The sequence below is a fragment of the Macaca fascicularis genome, chromosome 12, assembly GCF_037993035.2.
Source record: "Macaca fascicularis isolate 582-1 chromosome 12, T2T-MFA8v1.1".
NCBI classification, from domain to species: Eukaryota; Metazoa; Chordata; class Mammalia; order Primates; family Cercopithecidae; genus Macaca; species Macaca fascicularis.
In genome coordinates this window covers 65739524-65760203 of record NC_088386.1, presented here as the reverse complement: position 1 = coordinate 65760203, position 20680 = coordinate 65739524, and the positions used below count along the sequence as shown (strand labels likewise).

The window sequence follows — 20680 nt, the reverse complement described above, 5'->3', positions numbered from 1 at the left end:
GTAAGGAACTCTGCAAGACCAATGACCCAATTTCCTCAGAAAATAAATTGCAAATAAAAATAAATGAATGGAAAAGGGTAACCTTGGGATTAAAAGAAGCTTAAAATACATATCAAATGTGAAATAAAGTATGGATTTACACCATCAAGCTAAAAAATTGTAACATTTATGAGATCATTAGAACACTGACTAGTTATCTGATATTAAGAAAGTATAGTTAATTATGTTTTAGTTGTGATAATGATACAGACAGGAGGTAGGGAAATACTGGGTAGAAGAGGATGGTTCCCGGGCAAAGGCCCCACCCTCAAGTCTGGAAACCAGGGCCCTAAATGAGAACAGTTATCCCTGTTTTCCTGCCCAAATGTTGCCTTTTTGACCTTCCTCGCCCCTCCTATTCTGTGCCCAAATAAACCCTAGACCTCTGCTGGTAAAGAAGCAGCTGGACATTGACAGAAGAAGCAACTGAACATTGGACACTATGGATAGATGTGGATTAACTTCAGATGGGATGACTTTGGAGAGGAGCCCAGCCGCAGGCAGCTGGGCCTCAGGGAAAGATCACCTTCTTCTTGCTCCATCCCCTTTCCAGCTCCGCTTCTGCTGAGAGCCACTTCCACTGCTTAATAAAATTCTCCACATTCATCACCTTTCTAAACTTCTGTGTGACCTGATTCTTCCTGGACTCTGGACAAGAATTCAGGATGCACTGGGTGCAGAAACCCAGAAAGGCTGTCACACTGACTCTTCACTGAGCTGTTTAACACCTAAGCTGTCCACAGGCAGCAAAGCTGAAAGAGCATTAATTGTAACACACCCCTAGACACTGCCATGGGGCCGGAGCCCAAAAGAACTTGCCCTGGCCCAGACACCTGCTTGCCTGCGTGCTCCTTCCCATGAGGGGTTGAGCCCAGTGGGTTCCAGTGAGTGAAGTTTGTCACTGCCAGTGCCAAAGTGGCTGGCTGGACCCAGAGCCGGTGCATTCCAGTTCCCACCTGCGAAAGGGTCAAGAGAAATTGATCTTCCATCTCAATAATTGTATTTGTGGTTATGTTTTTTAAAAGTGTCCTTGGGTCTGGCATGGTGGCTCACGCCTGTAATCCCAGCACTTTGAAAGGCTAAGGATCACGAGGTCAGGAGTTCGAGACCAGTCTGGCCAATATAGTGAAACCCTGTCTCCACTAAAAATACAAAAAATTAACCAGGTGTGGTGGTGTGTGCCTGTAATCCCAGCTACTCAGGAGGCTGAGGCAGGAGAATCGTGTGAACCCAGGAGGCAGAAGTTGTAGTGAACCAAGATCGTGTCATTGCCCTCCAGCCCGGGTGACAGTGCGAGATTCCATCTCAAAAAAATAAAAGTGTCCTTGTAACAATACATAATGAAATGATATGTCTGGAATAACATAGGAAAGAAGAAAATAACAATGGGTACACTTGAAACAACATTGGTCATGTGGGGATAATTATTGGAGCTGAGTATATGGGGTTGCATGATTAGGTTCTGTTTACTTTTGTATGTTTTTCCATTTCCGTAATAAGGTTTTTAAGACATCTGTGTCGTTAACCTGTAACAGTATATATTCTGGTATTCATACCCATGGTGAATCCCATCTCCCCGAAGCATTTCCCCACCACCCCCCTGAAACTACTCTAAAAAGTTACTAAGTCTATGTGGGTGAGCACTTTGCTTGTGTAAGAAACAGTAAACCACTAACATAAGACCAACAAAAACCAACCAGGCGTTTGACTCATATTTCTTCTTTTTTATCCTCACTCTATGTTAGATAATTTGAGTGAAAAGTAAATATAAAGCACCCACACTCATATTGTCAGAAATTCACCTTCTCAATCCACTTCTTGCTTACTGAAATACAGTCAGTCCCACAATATGGCTGATGTCCCAGCCCAAACTGCCGCTAAATGCAGAGCTATAGTTACGAAAAACTACTGAACTGCTGAATGGTACAAGGAAAATCAATAGTCAGAAGAATACAAATGACTTTCTTCTTCCCGTCCAACTCTTGTTCCTTCCTTCTGAAGGAGGAAAAGAGAAAGAAGATCAACACGCAGAAACTGAGATAAACAAAACCACTCATCACTACAAAGCTGTGTGATTTTTCTCATCCTGTCCCTGAAAAGAAACTGCCCACTGGCATGAAGCTACATCTGCCCAAGGCTAAACAGAGTCACATAAAAGAAGAGAGAAATATGCATTAACTAGCCCTTAAGCAGCCAGTGAAAGGCCTGGAGGGAAAATGAAGAATAGTCTAAAGTGGGCCTTGGGGTTAGCAATAAAAGGAATCAAAAACGAAATTTCACATGGTGCCCTTAAAACTGATGTGTTTAGTGAAGAAGGAAAAAAAAACCTAAAAACAAAGGAGAAAGGTGCTCCTGATAAATTTCTGATCATTTACCTGTATCTTTTCAGAGGCCCTAGGAGCTTATTTCCAACATTAGGTCAAAAGCAATAGATGAACTCAATTCTTCAGGGTTGCAGTGAGCACTAAGCATGCTCAGTCTAACGTGTGGCTGATTCTCCCATGTCTTACTGCTCATTCCTTGCTGCTTTGCCCATCACCTCTTAAGATTAATCAGAAATGATACTTTTTTCAAGGTGACTGTACACCATCTATACTTCTTTCAATAACAGGTCATAAATTAGCCAAAATTTCCGTAAGTTATTTATTCATTAAGTTAATAGTTAATAAATGCCAATTTCATTCAAGTTACACTAGGTTCTACCAAAAAATATAAGGAGGAAGAAGAAACTGAGCTCTGCTCTGGAGGTTCCAAATTTGTTTAAAAAAATTTTATGACTTCTGGGATGAGATGGCAAAGTGAAGTCAAGTATCTTCTCTCCCTAAAACAAAATGAATGAACAACACTAAAATGGAAACTTGAAATCCAGCAAACAAATCAAAATATACTAGCAGTAATCAAACAAAAGAAGTGATATAACTTCGTGCCATAATCTTTGAAGAGTAGCAGTCAGTGAAAATGATAGATAGAAGATCCCAGGAATCACACTGCTCAAGCAGTTCACTCTCTTCTCACGAGTGTGATGGGATTTATGATATGGTGAAGGAACAAAATATTGAAAAATCCCAGCAACACTCCCTGTAACTGCCTGATGGGTTCTTCCTGCCTACTGCACAAACAAAATCAATTCATGGCATTGCAGTAAAGAAAGTTTGACATGAGGCCAGCCACACCACGTGGGAGATGGAATTATTACTCAAATCAATCTCCTTGAAAGCTTGAAGGTTAGGGGTTTTTCAAAGGCAGCTTGAAGAAAGGGGTGGGAGTGGCGAGGTACTGGGTACTTGCTGCTGATTGGTTGGGTCAGAGATGAAATCACAGGGAGTTGAAGCTGTCCTCTTGCTCTGTGTTGCTGCTGGGTGGGGCCACAGGAGGAGTTGGTCATCCATGTGGAGCCAGGTGTCAGACATGTCAAAAAAAAAAACCTGAAAAGATATCTTAAAAGACCAATCCTAGGTTCAAAAATAGTGATGTTATCTCCAGGAGTAATTGGGGAAGTTGCATATCTTGTGACCTCCGAAATAATGGCTGGCAATCAGGTTTGTCTACACCTTAGCAGAATTCAGGCTCCTCTCCTTCTAGCCTGGTGCTCTCTCATTAGCTTTGCAAAGGCAGCTGAGTTTTGGTGAAGGGCTATTATAACTATAAACTAAATGTCTCCTAAAGCTAACCCAGGAATAACTGAAGGCAGCTTGAAGGCTAACGGCACTAGAGGGGTTGGCTAGATCAAATCTCCCCCACTGCCATAATTTTCTCACTGATATAATTTTTGCAAAGGCCATTTCATCTCTATTTAGAGAAAAATAGAGAAGGAAAGACAGCAGCAGGAAAATGCGTCTAGGTTCATTCACTTATACATTCAATAAGAATTTATTAAGAACTTTTTACATGTATTACTCAACACTAGGCTTTTTTTTTTTTTTTGAGACAGGCTCTCACTCTGTCACCCAGGCTGTAGTGCAGTGGTGTGATCATGGCCCACTGTAGCCTCAACCTCCTGGGCTCAAACAATCATCCTATCTCAGCCTCCCAAGTATTAATAGCTGGGACCACAAGCGTGTGCTACCACACCCAGCTAATTTTTTTAGTGGGGTAGAGAGTAAAGACAGGGTCTTCCCATGTTGCCCACGCTAATCTCAAACTCCTGGGCTAAAGCGATCCTCCTGACTCAGCTTCCCAAAGTGCTGGGATTACAGACATAAGCCACTACGCCTGGCCAATACTAGGCTCTTAAAAGGAAGTAGGAGAAATAATCAGGCTCTATTCTAAAACAAGGAACATTTCCAAAACCATGCTCTAGGAGTTGCCTATCAGGTGGAATGACCCTAAACAGCACATTAAATGACACTTCAGAAAGAAGAGTAAAGCTGATATCCATCAACTGTGGCTGCCCCTAACACTCAGAAACCCACAAATCTGAGGGAAAAATTAACAACTCTCAGAAAAACAAATATTTCCTGTTAAAATCACTGAACATCAAGGTAGAGAAATATTTTTTTAGGTATATGTGTGATGGTTAATATTTAGTGTCGACTTGCTTGGATTAAAAGATCCGAATTATTGTTCCTCGTGAAACGGGAGAGTTCCCTGACCCCTCTCGCAGGACATGCTACAGGGGTGTGGCTTGACTCTTTGGCTGTGTGCCTGCTCAAACTCCTTATGGGATGGGGAGCACATAGACAGGCAGGTGCAGGATCTGGGGTGAGCATCTTGGGGGCTCCTGACCCAAGTTAGCATCTAGAGGTGGGTACCCAAGACTCCCAAAGCCCAAGCGGGCTTGTGTTATAGTGCACTCTTTTAGCATTGCCATCTGCAGATGGCTTAAGTGTTAACCAGCTCAGTGCCCTCGGTACCCAGGACCTTGTCCAGCAACCAGGAAGAATCAGGTTGCACAGACTTGAGGGTGGTGAATGTGGGGATTTTATTGAGTGGTGGAGGTGGCTCTCAGTGGGATGGATGGGGAGCTGGAAAGGGGATGGGGTGGGAAGATTATCTTCCCCTGAAGCTTGGCTGTCCAGCGGCAGATCTCTTCTCCAACTGCCCCCAGCTGAATTCCTCTTGGTGTTCAGATGCTCCTTTTCTTCTCTCTGCTGTGCCATTCTGCCGTTCTTCTGTTTGTCTCATCTTCTGTGGAGCCTGGGGTTTGAGGTTTATATGGGTACAGGATAGGAGGGCATGGCATGCCAAAAGGCAGCTTTTGGGCATGAAAAGACAATGCCTCTTCCCATTAGGGCCATGGGTTTCCATGCCTGTGGGTGGGGTCTTTGCTAGGGAACTGCCCTCTTCTACCTAGTATTTCCCTGTCTCCTGTCCATATCACTGGATGTGCCTGTGAGGGTGTTGCCAAAGGAGATTAACATTTGAGTTAGTGGACTGGGAGAGGCAGACTCACCCTCAATCTAGGTGGGACCATCTAATCAGCTGCCAGAGCGGCTAGGATAAAGCAAGCAGAAGAACATGGAAGGACTGGACTTGCTGAGTCTTCTGGACTTCATTTTTCTCCTGTGCTGGATGCTTCCTGCCCTCAAACATCAGACTCCAAGTTCTTCAGGTTTTGGACTCTTGGACTTAGACCAGTGGTTTGCCAGGGACTCTCAGGCTGTTGGCCACAGACTGAAGGCTGCACTGTCGGCCTCCCTACTTTTGAGGTTTTGGGACTTGGACTGCTCTACCACTGACTTCCTTGCTCCTCAACTTGCAGATGACTTTACCTTGTCATGTGAGTCAATTCTCCTTAATATGCTCCCTTTCATATATACATATATCCTATTAGTTCTGTGCCTCTAGAGAACCCTAATGCAATAGGATACATGCACACACACACAGCCCCCAAACCAAATAAAAGCAAATAAAACACAAGCTCAGGTTTCTCTCCAATTAACATTCAAAACCAGAAAAATATGTAAACCATGTATATGAAAAAGCTCTTTTTTTTTTTTTTTTTTTTCTTGAGACAAGGTCTTACTCTGTTGTCCAGGCAGGAGTGCAATGACACAATCATGGCTCACTGCAGCCTCAACCTCCCAGGCTCAAGCAATCCTCCCACCTCAGCCTCTGGAGTAGATGGGACCACAGGTGCACACTAACACACCTGGGTGAATTTTTTTTTTTTTTTTTTTTTTTTGGTAAAGACAGGGTCTTCCTAACAGCCCAGGCTGGTCTTGAACTCCTGGGCTCAAGTGATCCTCCCACCCTGGCCTTTCAAAGTGATGAGATTACAGGCATGAGCCACCATGCCCAGAATGTACAAAGTTCCGAAGGGAAAAAAAGTGTGAGTGAATATTTTTATATTCAGCCAAACTGTTGTTGAAGTATAAAGACAACAACAGACACTTTCAGACATGCAACAGCTTGAGTCCTTCCTGAAAAAGTCACAATGATTCCAAAATCCAGCTAACCGAGAGATAAATGTGAAGCCCTAGTAAAAAGTCTAATAAGAACTGAACCCATTTATCCTTAGAAATAAAGCTAATCAACAGTGTGAAGTATGTTTACAAAAGGGAAATGTTATACATTTCAAAAATAAAAGTGAATAATCAAATTAAACAGAGAGAAAAATAAGGGTGAAATTTCCTCACTTTTCTTTATATTTTAGATGCTAAATTAAGAAACTGAGATTTAAATATCCTCTTTAAAATTAAGGTAACCAAGCAAAAAGACAATATTAATAAGGAGAAAATACGTATGTTAATTTTCTCACGAATTTCAGTAAGTAGGCAATAGATAATTGATAAATTGATAAATGGATGCTAAAACCACATAAAGTTATCAAATCTCTAAAAGACCTAAAAATAGACTATAAGTCTTTGACATAACAAAAAAAGCACACTTACTCATATGAACACACATACAAACATCAAACAACAAAAAGACAATCCGTGGAGTAAGAGAGGACGAGCGAAGGTGGTGGTGAGCCAGACATTAAAAACAGAGGTAAATATCTATTCTATCAATAAACATAAGATTCTTAAATAAGGTCAAAACATAGAAAAAACAGATCTATAGATATCCACATCTAAAACAAGCTGTTCAGTCTATCTATGACTCAGAAACTTTAAAAGTAAAAAAAAAAAAGTCAAAGATAAACCAGGTAAATGGTAACAAAACCAAAGAGTCATAATATTAATATCAGAAAACAGTAAAGTTAAAAACTATCAAAGAACATAAGGGGTTATTTTACATTCAACAATAGTAATTGAGCAATTACTAGGCACCAGATACTATTCCATACACTGTTAGAATGGGCAGAGTTTAAACCAATAATAAGCTTATAGAGGTCATAAATCCTTCAGTATCAAAAACAATGTGTCAAAATTCATAAAAGCATAAACTTATAGAAGAAATCAACAAAACACAATAATAGTGAAAGACATTGTCAGCTATGACAGAACAAGGTGACAATAAGAAATATATGATACAATAAAAAGATTAACCCATTAGATGCACATCAATAAGTGCGTATTTAACATAAAATTTATTTTCAAGCACTAATGGGATATTTTAATTTTAAAAATACATTCAGCCACAAAGTAAAGCCTCAATACATTCCAAGAAAATGAAATTTGAACAATCTTCCCTGACCACACTACAATAAAACTAAATATTAATAATGAAAAGAAGAAACCTAGCCACCTGAAAATATTAAAATTCTTGTAGGTCTTGATATAAAACAAAAAGTTAAAACTGAAATTACAGAGTATATACAAATAAAAATATTGAAGATACTATTAAGCAAAAAACTTAAGAAACTGGGCTGAAAACAAAATCTTACAGAATTAAACATTTTACCAAGCAAATTATAATTTAAAAGAATTTTTTAAAATATTCTATTCAAAAAGGTAGAAATAGATAAATAAAATAAGCATAAGGAAAGTAGAAAAAAAATAAAAGCAGAAATTGATGAGTTAGAAAACAGAAAAACAGTAGAATATATAATTAAATTAAAGGTGTGGTTCTCTGGGGACAAAACAGTAAAATAGATAAAATAGATTAATCAAAAGAGAAAAACACAAATAAAAATAGAAAAGAAAAAGATGCATAAGAAATTTAAAAATTTTGACTTTGAAAATCACTAAGTAAATTATAAATATTTTTGTGATTATAAATAATTATAAAATGAATGCTTAGATAAATATAAATAACAAAAATTGAACCCAAAGGAAATAGAAAACTTAAGAAGACATAATAATGGAAGAAATTCAGAATATTAAAAAAAAAGAGCTAGCCCTCAAAAAGCCACAGGCTCAGATAGTTTTAACAATAAATTCTTCCAGACCTTCAAAGAACAGATAATTCCAATGCTATTTATGTTTTCCAGGTCATGAAGAAAAAGATAATTCCAATGCTATTTATGTTTTCCAGGTCATGAAGAAAGAAAAAAAGCTTCAAATCACTTAGAGTAAGATAACAAAATATTCCTACCAAAACATGATAAAAGTAGCACAGAAAAATAAAACTACAATCAACCTCATTTAAGAATACCTGTATAAAAATGCTAAATTAAAAATCAGCCAATAGGAGAATCTTGGGTTAGAGGCAGAGCAAGATGACCAAATAGAAGCTTCCACTGATAGTCCTCCCTATAGGAACACCAAACTGAAAAACTATCCACACAAAAAAGCACCTTCATAAGAACCTAAAATCAGATGAGTGATCGCAATACCTGGTTTTAACTTCATATTACTGAAAGAGGCACTGAAGAGGGTAGGAAAGACAATCTTGAATTGCTGATGCCACCCTTCCCCCAGTCTCCCAGCGGCAGCCATGTGGCACACATAGATAGTCTGTGCACTTGCAGGAGGGAGAGCACAGTGATTGGGGAACTTTGCATTGGAACTCGGTGCTGCCCTGTCACAGTAGAAAGTAACACCAGGCAGAACTCAGCCAGCACCCACAGAGGAAGCACTTAGAACAACCTAGCCAGGGGGAAATTGTACCTCCCAGTGACAGGAACTTGAGTTCTGGCAAGCCTCACCACCATGAACTAAATTGCTCTGGGGTTCTAAAGAAATCTGAAAAGTAGTCTAGGCCACAAAGACTGCAATTCCTGGGCAAGTCCTGATGCTGTACTGGGCTCAAAGTCAGTGGACTTGGTGGGTATGCAACTTAGTAACACAACAGCCAGGGCCAAGGAGTGTTTGTGCCACCCCTCTTCCAACCCCAGGCAGTGCAGCTCACAGCTCCAGAAGAGACTCTTTCCTTCTGCTTGAGGAGAGGAGAAGGAAGAGTAAAGAGGACTTTGTCTTGCAACGTGGATACCAGCTCAGCCACAGTAGGACAGGGCACCAGGAAGAGTCCTGAGGCCCTATCTCCTCTATGACATTTCTAGACACACCCTGGGCCAGAAGGAAACCTGCTGCCCTAAAGGGAAGGACCCAGTCCTGACAGGATTCATCACTTGCTAATAAGATCACTTGGGCCCTGAATATTCAGCGGTGGTATCCAGGCAGTATTTGCAGCGGGCCTTGGGTAAGATTCAAAGACATGCTGGCCTCAGGTGTGATCTACCTAACTGTGGTAGCAATGGGGAGGGACTCCTGCTTGAGAAAAGGAGAGAAAAGAGTAAAGGAGACTTTGCCTTGCAGCTTAGGCAGCAGCTCAGCCACAGTAGGGTAGAGCACTAAGTGGGCTCTTGGGGTCCTCAGTTCTAGGCCTTGGCTCTTGGATGGCATTTCCAGACCTGCTCTGGGCCAGGGGTGGGGGAAGCCTACTACCCTGAAGGGAGAGTCCCAGGCCTGGCAGCATTCATCATAAGCTGACTGAGGAGCATTTGGGCCTTGAATGAACATTGGCTGTAGTCAGGCAGTCTTGCTGTGGCCTGGATGGTGGCCACAGGGAGACTCCTCTGCTATGGAAAGGGGAGGGAAGAGTCGGAAGGACTTTGTTTTGTGGCTTGGGTGCCAGCTCAGCCTCAGTATAATAGAGCGCCAGGTACATCCCTAAGGTTTCTGACTCAGCCCCTGGCTTCCAGACAGCATCACTGAGCCCACGTAGGACCAGGGGAAATTGCTGCCCTAAAGGGGAGAACACAAGCCTAGCCAGCTTCATCACCTGCTGACTGTAGAGCCCTAGGGACTTGAGTGAATGTAGGCAGTAGCCAGGCAGTGGTTACTGCCGGCCTCGGGCAAGACCCAGAACTGTGCTGGCTTCAGGTCTGACTCCGCATAGTCCCAGTGGTGGTGGCCACAGGGGTACTTGTGTCACCCCTCTCGCAGCTTTAGGCAGCTCAGCAAAGAGAGAGAGAGAGAGAGACTCTGTTTGGGAGAAAGTAAGGGAAGAGAACAAGAATCTCTACCTGGTATTCCAGAGAATTCTTCCAGATCTTATCTAAGACCACCATGGTGGTACCTATATGAGTCTGCAAGAACCACAATGTTACCAGGCTTGGGGTGTCCCCTGATGCAGATATCGCTGCTGTGACCAAAAACTTAGATCACAACACTCATGTCCCTTTGAATACCTGGAAAGCCTTCCTAAAACGACAAGTACAAACAAGCCCAGATTGTGAAGAACACAATAAATACCCAACTCTTTAATGCCTAGCCAAGAAACATCCACAAATGTCTAGACCATCCAGGAAAACATGACCTAACCAAACAAACTAAATAAGGTACCAGCGACCAATCCTGGGGAGACAGAGATATCTGACCCTTCAGACAGAGAATTTAAAATAGCTGCTTTGAGGAAACTCAGCAAAATCCAAGATAACACAGAGAAGGAATTCAGAATTCTATCAGATAAATTTAATAGAGATTGAAATAATTGAAAACAATCAAGCAGACACTCTGTCATGAAAAATCCAATTGACATGCTGAAGAATGCATCAGAGTCTCAACAGCAGAATTGATCAAGCAGAAGAAAGAATTAGTGAGCTTGAAGACAGGCTATTTGAAAATATAGTCAGAGTAGACAAAAGAAAAATACATAATAAAAAAAGAACGCACACCTATAAGATCTAGAAAGTAGCCTCAAAAGGGCAAATCTAAGAGTTATTGGCCTTAAAGAGAAGATAGAAAGACAGAAAGGGGTAGAATGTTTATTCAAAGGGATAATAACAGAGAACTTCCTAAACCTAGAGGAAGATATCAATATTCAAGTATAAGAAGATTATAGAAGACCAAGCCAATTTAACCCAAAGAAAACCACCTTAAGACATTTAGTAATCAAACTGCAAAAGGTGAAAAATAAATAAAAGATCCTACAAGCAGCAGGAGAAATGAAACAAATTACATACAAAGGAGCTCCAGTCATCTGACAGCAGACTCCTCAGTAGAAACTTTACTGAAGAGGAGAGAGTGACATGGCATATTTAAATTGCTGAAGGAAAAAAACTTTTATCCTAGAATAGTATATCCATCCAAAATATCCTTCAAACAGGAAGGAAAAATAAAGACTTTCCCAGACGAACAAAAGCTGAGGGATTTGATCAGCACCAGACCTGACCCACAAGAAGTGCTAAAGAGAGTTCTTCAATCTGAAAAAAAGGATATCAAAAAGAATAAATTATTTGAAGGTACAAAACTCACTGGTAATAGTAAGCACACAGAAAAACACAGAATATTATGACACTAATCGTGGTGTATAAACTACACATATCTTGAGTAGAAAGACTAAAAGATGAACTGATCAAAAATAATAACTACAGCAACTTTTCAAGACATAGACAATACAATAAGATGTAAACAGCCAAAAAAGCAAGGAGATGAAGTTAAAGAGTTAATTTCTCTTTGCTTGTTTGCTTATGAAATCACTGTTATCATTAGTTTATTAATAAAATAATGGATTATAAGATATTATTTGCAAGCCTCATGGTAACTTCAAATAAAAAAAATAACAGATACACAAAAAATAGAAAGCAAGTAATCAAAACATACCACCAGAGAAAATCACCTTCACTAAAAAGAAAAAAAGGAAAGAAAGAAGAGATAACCACAAAAACAATCAGAAAGTATAACAAATGACAAAATGGCAGAATTAAGTCCTTATCAATAATATTGAATATAAATGAACTAAACTCTCCAATCGAAGGACAGAGTGGCTGAACAGATTTTTTTTAATGACCTAATGATCTGTCGCCTACAAGAAACTTACTTCACTTATCAAGGCACACATAGACTGAAAATAGACTACTTTGGGCTTCTATTTGGATGAAAAAAAGGTATTCTATGCAAACGGAAGCCAAAAAAGAACAGAAGTAGCTATACTTACATTAGACAAAATAGTTTTCAAGACAAAAACTATACAGAGACAAATAAGGTCATTATATAATGGCAAAGGGGTTCATTCAGGAAAAGGATATAACAAACGTAAATATACGCACCTAACACTGAAGCATTCTGATATGTAAAGTAAATTTTAGAACTAAAGAGAGGCTCCAATAAATTAATAGCTAGAGACTTCAATACCTCACTTTAAGCATCGAACAGATCATCCAGACAGAAAATCAACAAAGAAACATTGGACTTTATCTGCATTACAGATCAAATGGGCCTAATAGTTACAGAACATTTCATACAATGGCTGCAGAATACACATTTTCCCCAGCACGTGTATCATTCCCGAGGATAGATCGTATGTTATGACACCAAATTAGTCTTAAAAAATTCAAAATAATTGAAATTATATCAAATACCTTCTCCAACCATGATGGATTAAAACTAGAAATCAGTACCAATAGGAATTTTGGAAACTGTACAAACACATGGAAATTAAACAATATGTTCCTGAATGACCAGTGGGTCAATGAAGAAATTAAGAAGGAAACTTAAAAGTGTACTGTAGCAAATGATAACAGAAACACTACACACCAAAACCTATGGGATACAGTGAAAGCAGTGCTAAGAGGAATGGTTATAGCTACAAGTGCCTACATCAAAAAAAGTAGAAAAACTTCAAATAAACAACTTAATGATGCATCTTAAAGAACTAGAAAAATGGCTGGGCACAGTGGCTCACACCTGTAATCCCAGCACTTTGGGACAAGGCAGGCAGGTCACTTGAGGTCAAGAGTTCGAGACCAGCCTGCCCAACGTGGTGAAACCCTGTCTTTACTAAAATACAAAAATTAGCCAGGTATGCTGGCACACACCTGTAATCCAAGCTACTCAGGAAGCTGAGGCAGGAGAATCGCTTGAACCCAAGAGGCAGAGGTTGCAGTGAGCCAAGATTGTGCCACTGCACTACAGACTGGGAGACAGAGCAAGACTCCATCTCAAAAAACAAACAAACAAACAAAAAAAACTAGAAAAGCAAGAGCAAACCAAAACCAAAATTACTAGAAGAAAAGAAATAATAAAGTTCAGAGTAGAAATAAAATTGAAATGAAGAAAACAATACCAAAGTAAAGGAAACAAAAAGTTTCTTTTTTGAAAAGATACATAAAATTGACAAACCTTTAGCCAGACTTAAAAAAAAAAAAAGACAACTCAAATAAAATCAGAGATGAAAAGGAGACATTACAACTGATACCACAGAAATCCAAATGATCATTAGTGACTACTATGAGTAACTATATATCAATAAATTGGAAAGATCTAGAATAAATGGATAGGTTCCTAGACATATACAACCTACCAAGATTGAACCATGAAGAAATCAAAAACCTAAATAGACCAATAACAAGTAATGAGATCAAAGCCATAAAAAAAGTCTCCCAACAAAGAAAATCCTGGAACCTGATGGCTTCACTGCTTAATTTTACCAAACATTTAAAGAAGAACTAATGCCGAACCTACTTAAGCTATTCTGAAAAATAGAGGCGGAGGGAATACTTTCAAACTTATTTTATGAGGCTGGTGTTAACCTGATACCAAAACCTGACAAAGACATATCAAAAAAAAGGAAACTACAGGCTAATATTCCTAATGAACATAGAAGCAAAACTCTTCAACAAAATACTAGCAAACCAAATTCAACAATACATTAAAAAGATTATTCATCCTGACCAAGTGGGATTTATTCCAGGATGTGACACATCATATCAACAGAATGAAGGACAAAAATCATATGATCATTTCAGTTCACTCCAAAAAAGCATTTGATAAAACTCAACATCCCTTCTTGATAAAAACCCTTAAAAAACCGGGTATAGAAGGAACATACCTCAATACAATAAAAGTTGCATATGACAGACCCACATACTGAACGGGGAAACATTGAAAGCCTTTCCACTAATATCTGGTATATGACAAGGATGCCCACTTTCACCACTGTTACTCAACGTAGTCCTTGAAGTCCTCACTAGAGCAATCAGACAAGAGAAAGAAATAAAAGGCATCCAAATTGGAAAGGAAGAAGTCAATTAGCCTTGTCTGTAGATGATATGATCTTATATTTGGAAAAACCGAAACTCTATAAAAAAATTGGAACTGATAAATTCAGTAAAGTTTTAGGATACAAAATCAACATATAAAAATCGGTAGCATTTCTATAAGCCAATAGCAAACAATTGGAAAAAGAAATCAAGAAAGTAATCCCATTTGCAATAGCTACAAATAAAATACCTAGGAATTAACCCAAAAAAATGAAAGATCTCTACAACAAAAACTATAAAATATTGATGAAAGAAATTGAACAGGACACACAAGAAAAGGGAAAGATAGTCCATGTTCATAGTTTGAAAGAATCAATATTGTTAAAATGTCCATACTACCCCAAGCAATCTACAGATTCAATGCATTCCCTATCAAAATACCAATGTCATTCTTCACATAAATAGAAAAAACATCCTAAAATATATATGGAGCCACAAAAGACCCAGAATAGCCAAAGCTATCCTGAACAAAACAAACAAAACTAGAAGAATCACTTTACCTAACTTCAAATTATACTACAGAGCTATAGTAACCAAAACAGCATGGCAGTGGCATAATAATAGATATATAGACCAATAGGACAGAATAGAGAACCCAGAAACAAATCAATGCATTTACAGTGAACTCATATTTGACAAAGCTGCCACAAACATACATTGAGGAAAGGACAGGCTCCTCAATAAACGGTGCTGGGAAAATTGGTTATCCATATGCAAACGAATGAAATAAAATCTAAATGGATTAAAGACTTAAATCTAAGACCTCAAACTATGAAACTACTCAAAGAAAATAATGGAGAAACTCTCCAGGACATTGGGCTGGGCAATGATTTCTTGAGTGATACCCTACAGGCACAGGCAGCCACAGCAAACATGGACAAATGGGATCACATCAAGTTTAAAAGCTTCTAACAGCAAAGGAAACAATCAAGTGAGGAGACGACCCACAGAATGAGAGAAAATAGCTGCAAACTATCCATCTGACAAGGTATTAATAACCAGAAGATATAAGGAGATCAAACAACTCTATAAGAAAAATCTAATCTGATTTTAAAATGAACAAATGATCTAAGTAGACATTTCTCAAAAATGGCAAATAGGTTTATGAAAAGGTGCTCAAAATCAATAATCAGAGAAATGTGAATCAAAATTACAATCAGATGTCATCTCACCCCAGTTAAAATGGCTTTTATCCAAAAAAATAGGCAATAACAGATGACTGGCAAGAATATGGAGAAAAGTAAATCCTTGTACACTGTTGGTGGGAATATAAATCAATACAATCACTATGGAGAACAGTATGGAGGTTCTTCAAAAAACTAAAAACAAAACTACCATATGATTCAGTAATCCCACTGCTAGGTATACCCCAAAGGAAAAGTTATCAGTATACTGAAGAACTATCTGCACTCCCATGTTTATTGTAGCACTGTTCACAATACCCAAGATTTGGAAACAACCTAAGTGTCCATCAACAGATAAATGGATAAAGAAAATCAGGTTATATATACAATGGAATATTATTCAGCCATAAAAAGAATGAGATCCTGTCATTTCCAACAACATGGATGGAACTGGAGGTAATTATGTCAGGTGAAATAAGCCCGGCATGAAAAGACAAACTTTGCATGCTCTCACTTACTTGTGAAAGCTAAATATTAAAATAATGGAACTCATGGAGACAGAGTAGAAGGATAGTTACCGGAGGCTAGGAAGGTAGTGGTGGTGGGGAGTAGGGATGGTTAATGGGTACAAAAAAATTGAATATGATCTAGCATTTGATAGCACAATGGGATGACTACAATCAACACTAATTTATTGTACATTTAAAAATAACTAAAAGCATAATTAGGTTGTTTGTAATACAAAGAAATGATAAATACTTGAGGTGGATACCCCATTTACCCTGATGTGATTATTACGCATTATATGCCTGTATCAAAATCTCATGTACCCCATAAATATATACACCTACTATGTACCCACAAAAACTTAAAATTAAAAACAAACAAACATAAAACCACAGAAAAAAAATCAACGATTAGAATTTAGCGAAGATAATGCAACATTAGGGAATATATTACTATGATTTTCCCATTAATATATCAAAGTATAAAACACCATTAAAAATGGAAATCCAAAATTAATTTGGTAAATTTTGATATCCATTGTAATTTTTAGACCATTAGAAAAATTCAAATGGGTTAATTCCTTCCTAGCATTTAAACAGCACAGAAACATCTCTCTCAAACCAAAAGACAACATCTTAGTTAATCGTGGATTTCTACAACCATTGCTAATAAAAATCAAGAAAAAAGACAAGTATCTCTCACAAACACTATATAATTTTTCATTGTTTTTGAAGTATTAGCCACTGCAATTAGACAAAAAAAAAAAGAATAGAAATAAACACTGGGAAGATAGTGAAAATAAAATAAATAGTGGAATGATTTATTCCTGGAAAATCAAAGTTTAACAATGAAAAAAATTAAGTTGATTTATTGAGGAGTTGAGTATAAAATTAGTATATAGAAATCAAGCAATTTCAAAATATATTTTTCTATATGTTAAAACTAATCAGCCAGAAAGAAAATACCATTTTAATAGGAATTAAAAAGAATAAAATGCCCAAAGATAAACCAAACGAGAGCAGAGCAGAATACACAAAAGTAAAATCTTAAAATCAATGGATTAAATGTAAAGAGACAAAAAAAATGCAAAACCATATACCTTATGCTTGGATAGAAAAATGTTACTGTGAAGATGTCAATTCTTCCTAAATTTAGTCTGAAAGTAAATGTTATAATTTTTTTTTTTTTTTTTTTTTTTTTTGAGACAGAGTCTCACTCTGTCACCCAGGCTGGAGTGCAATGGCGTGATCTCAGCTCATCACAACCTCTGCCTCCCAGGTTCAAGCAATTTTCTTGCCTAAGCCTCCCAAGTAACTGGGATTACAGGTGCATGCCACCACACCCAGCTAATTTTTTTGTATTTTAGCAGAGACAGGGTTTCGCTGTTTTGCCCAGGCTGGTCTCAAACTCCTGAGCTCAGGCAATCCACCCACCTTGGCCTCCCAAAGTCCTAGGATTACAGGTGTTAGCCACTGCGTCCAGCCATTTTAAGTTTTTTTTAAGAATTTGACAAGATGATGTTAAACTTCATTAGAAAATTAAACACATGAGGGCTGGGCACAGTGGCTCACACCTGTAATCCCCGCACTTTGGGAGGCCGAGGCAGACAAATCACTTGAGGTCAAGAGTTTGACCAGCCAGGCCAACATGGTGAAACCTCATCTCTACTAAAAACAGAAAAATTAGCCAGGCGTGGTGCAGGTGCCTGTAATCCCAGCTACTCAGGAGGCTGAGGCAGGAGAATAACTTAAACCTGGGAGGCGTAGGTTACAGAGAGCTGAGATCATGCCACTGCGCTCCACTTTGGGCAATGGAGTGAAACTCAGTCTCAAAAAAAAAGAAAAAAAGAAAACCACATAACATGAAAATTTTGCAAAAGAATAATTAGTGAACATAATTTGACCAGACACTAAAACATGTTATACTGCTATAGTAATTAAAACATTATGCCACAGGGGTAGAAATAAGTAGTCAGATCTTTAGAACCCAAAAGTAGACTCAAATACACAAATAGGGTTTATGATAAAAATCACATTTCAAATCAATAGGCAAAAGATGGACTAAATAATACTGTTCAATAAATAATGCTGGCTTAACTTGCTGGCTATTTAGAAAAAAAAGTTAAGCCAGATTGCTACCTCATTCCTTTCTCCAAAATAGAGTATGGTGGCTCAAAATTTAAAAAAAAAAAAAAAAAAAAAAAAAGGTAAATACATTGTAGTCTTGGTGTAGGCAAGGAATATTTTCAAGTAGAATAGAAAACTCACAAGCCCTAAGAAAAAAAATTGATAAACATAATTGCATACAAGGAAAAAAGTCTCTACAACCAAGAGAATTGTTTTAAGTACTAATATTTTTCCAAAAAATACCTAGAAAAGAAGGTTTGCATCAGGAGCTAGTTTTCTTATTATATCAAGAGTATATACAATAAACAAGAAAAAGACTTAAAAAATTCAAATGTATAAAAGATGCTAAATCTCACTAAATGGCAAATCAAAATAATGAGATACCATTTGTCTCCTCTCATACTGTCAAGATTTTAAAAAGTTTGATAATAGTGTTAAGAGAAATAAGCATTCTGAGACAACATGAAAGTGTAAACAATCTTTTTGAGAAATTATTAGTCAAAATCTACCAAATGCCCATACCCTTTGTCTCTGTAATTCTACTGGTAGGCATTCACTTTACATATATAATCAAAAAAGCACACTTAGATTCATATTAACAGATTATAAAAGAAAAACCATTTGATCATCTTGATCGATGCAGAAAAAGCATTTGAAAAAAATTCAACATGTATTCAAAATTTAAAAACAAACAACAAAAAAACTCAATAGAGTAGAAATTGAAAGGAACATCATCTGATACGGGAATCTAGGGAAAACCTAAAGTTAACACCACACTTAATGGTGAAAATCTAAATGCTTTCACCTTAAGATCAGAAACAAGCCAAGGATGTCTGCTCTCATCATTTATATTGAATACTGTGGTGAAGCCAGAATAATAAGTCAAGAAAAAGAAAATTTAAAAATCCAGATTAGAGGGGAAGAAGTAAAATAGGCTTAATTTGAAGATTACATGATTATCTATTTAAAAATCTGATGGAATTTATAAAAGCATTACTAGAACTAGTGAGTTTATCAAAATTACAGGATACAAACAAGGTCAATATTTTAAATTCAACTGTATTTCTACATACTAGAAAGGAAAATTTTCAACAGTGCTAAAACAATTGTATAGCAATATGCAAAAAGGAAAAAAGAATCTTTATCCTTACACCACATATAAAAATTAACTTTAATCATTAAACAGATGTAAGAGCTAAAACTCCATTAAACTTGTAGTAGACAGACATACAAGATTGTTCACTACAGTATTATTTTCAACAGAAAACCAGATACAACCTAGAGGCCCATCATCATGGAGAGATTATCTAATAAATCATAATAGTTACATAAAATTAAATACAATCTAGCCACATGTAACCACTAAAAAGAAAAAAGGTAAATTTTGTGCCAACTAATACGGAAAGAATGCCAAATATGCAATTAAGATTTGTTTTAAAAGTGTTGAGTAGTGTATAGGGAGGACAACTTTTGTGTAAATAAAAAGAATATTTGCATTTCTAGTCATTTTATGTGTATATGTGTGTGTATGTATCTATGTATGTGTATATCCTTATATATATTTTTTTTTCCAGAAAGCTACACAGGAAACTCTTAAACTTTGGGGAGAGGTACTAAAAATCAGAGAGCTTGGAAAAGAGAGAAATTAATATGCTTTTAAAAATTATTATACATTTTTAGTCATGGTTTTTGCTAGTGCATATGTTATTCTATTTTTAAAAATAAATCTTTTTAAAAAAACATATAAGAGATCTCTACAGAGGAGACTATTATTGACCCAGATGCGTGCTGAAGTCATGGGAGAGCAGAAACCATATGAAACAGAAGCTCATCCTGAGAAGAAAAATAAAACGGAGAAGCAGGAAACTGAAAGAACCATGCTTGAGAGAGTGAGACAGAGAGGATTAGTGAGTGGGTTCACTATGAATTCTACACTTTGGCCCTCTGAAGCCTGCTAAGCTTTGCTGTCTGTCCTTGTATCCCATGAAATTTCCTACTGCATTCTTCTAAGCAGCCCCTCTTTTCAAGAGCTGATTTGAGTTTCTCGTGAGCTAGTTTTAGTGCCTTAACAACCCCAAATGGGCCTAGTCTGATCCCTTGTTGAATACCGTGAATTAGTCCCTAAGGGAGGTACAGCCTTACCTTGTTGAAAGTAAAGCCCTCTGCAGCATACACCCTGTGAATGTCTGCAGTTAGTCAAGCCTAGCGAGCATGACTTAAATAGAAACTTGCCCAGCAACATTTTATACTCATTAGAAAATTCATGATGAAGATCTCCATTGCTCAGTATGCTATTCAGAGTATTTTTTTCTAGATGTTATAGTATGGTATATATGAATAACAAATCATAGAAGAATGCTTTCAAATCTCGAGAATAGATTTTAGAAAGAAGAAATCAGAAACCTGAACTGGGAAATGTCAGAGGAAGTCTGTACAAATATTAAATATAACACCCAGAGATACACAGAATAAGGAAACACATACCATACAAGCGTGAGCAAATTAGAGAATAATTCCAAACCAACACATAAGCAAGTGCATAAAAGTTGTTGTTAGTCCGTTTTCTGCCGCTA

General features: G+C 37.5%; 1 protein-coding gene across 1 annotated transcript in view; it reads right to left on the bottom strand.

Moving 5' to 3' along the window:
* The window catches only part of MYO3B (myosin IIIB), a 491510-nt gene extending 471230 nt beyond the window's left edge, over positions 1-20280 (bottom strand). Inside the window, exon 1 of the mRNA XM_045367230.3 lies at positions 20250-20280. Coding sequence (XP_045223165.2) covers positions 20250-20278 — 29 coding nt within the window. The 5' untranslated portion in view covers positions 20279-20280. The remainder of the gene's footprint in view (positions 1-20249) is intronic.
* Positions 20281-20680: the final 400 nt, after the last annotated feature.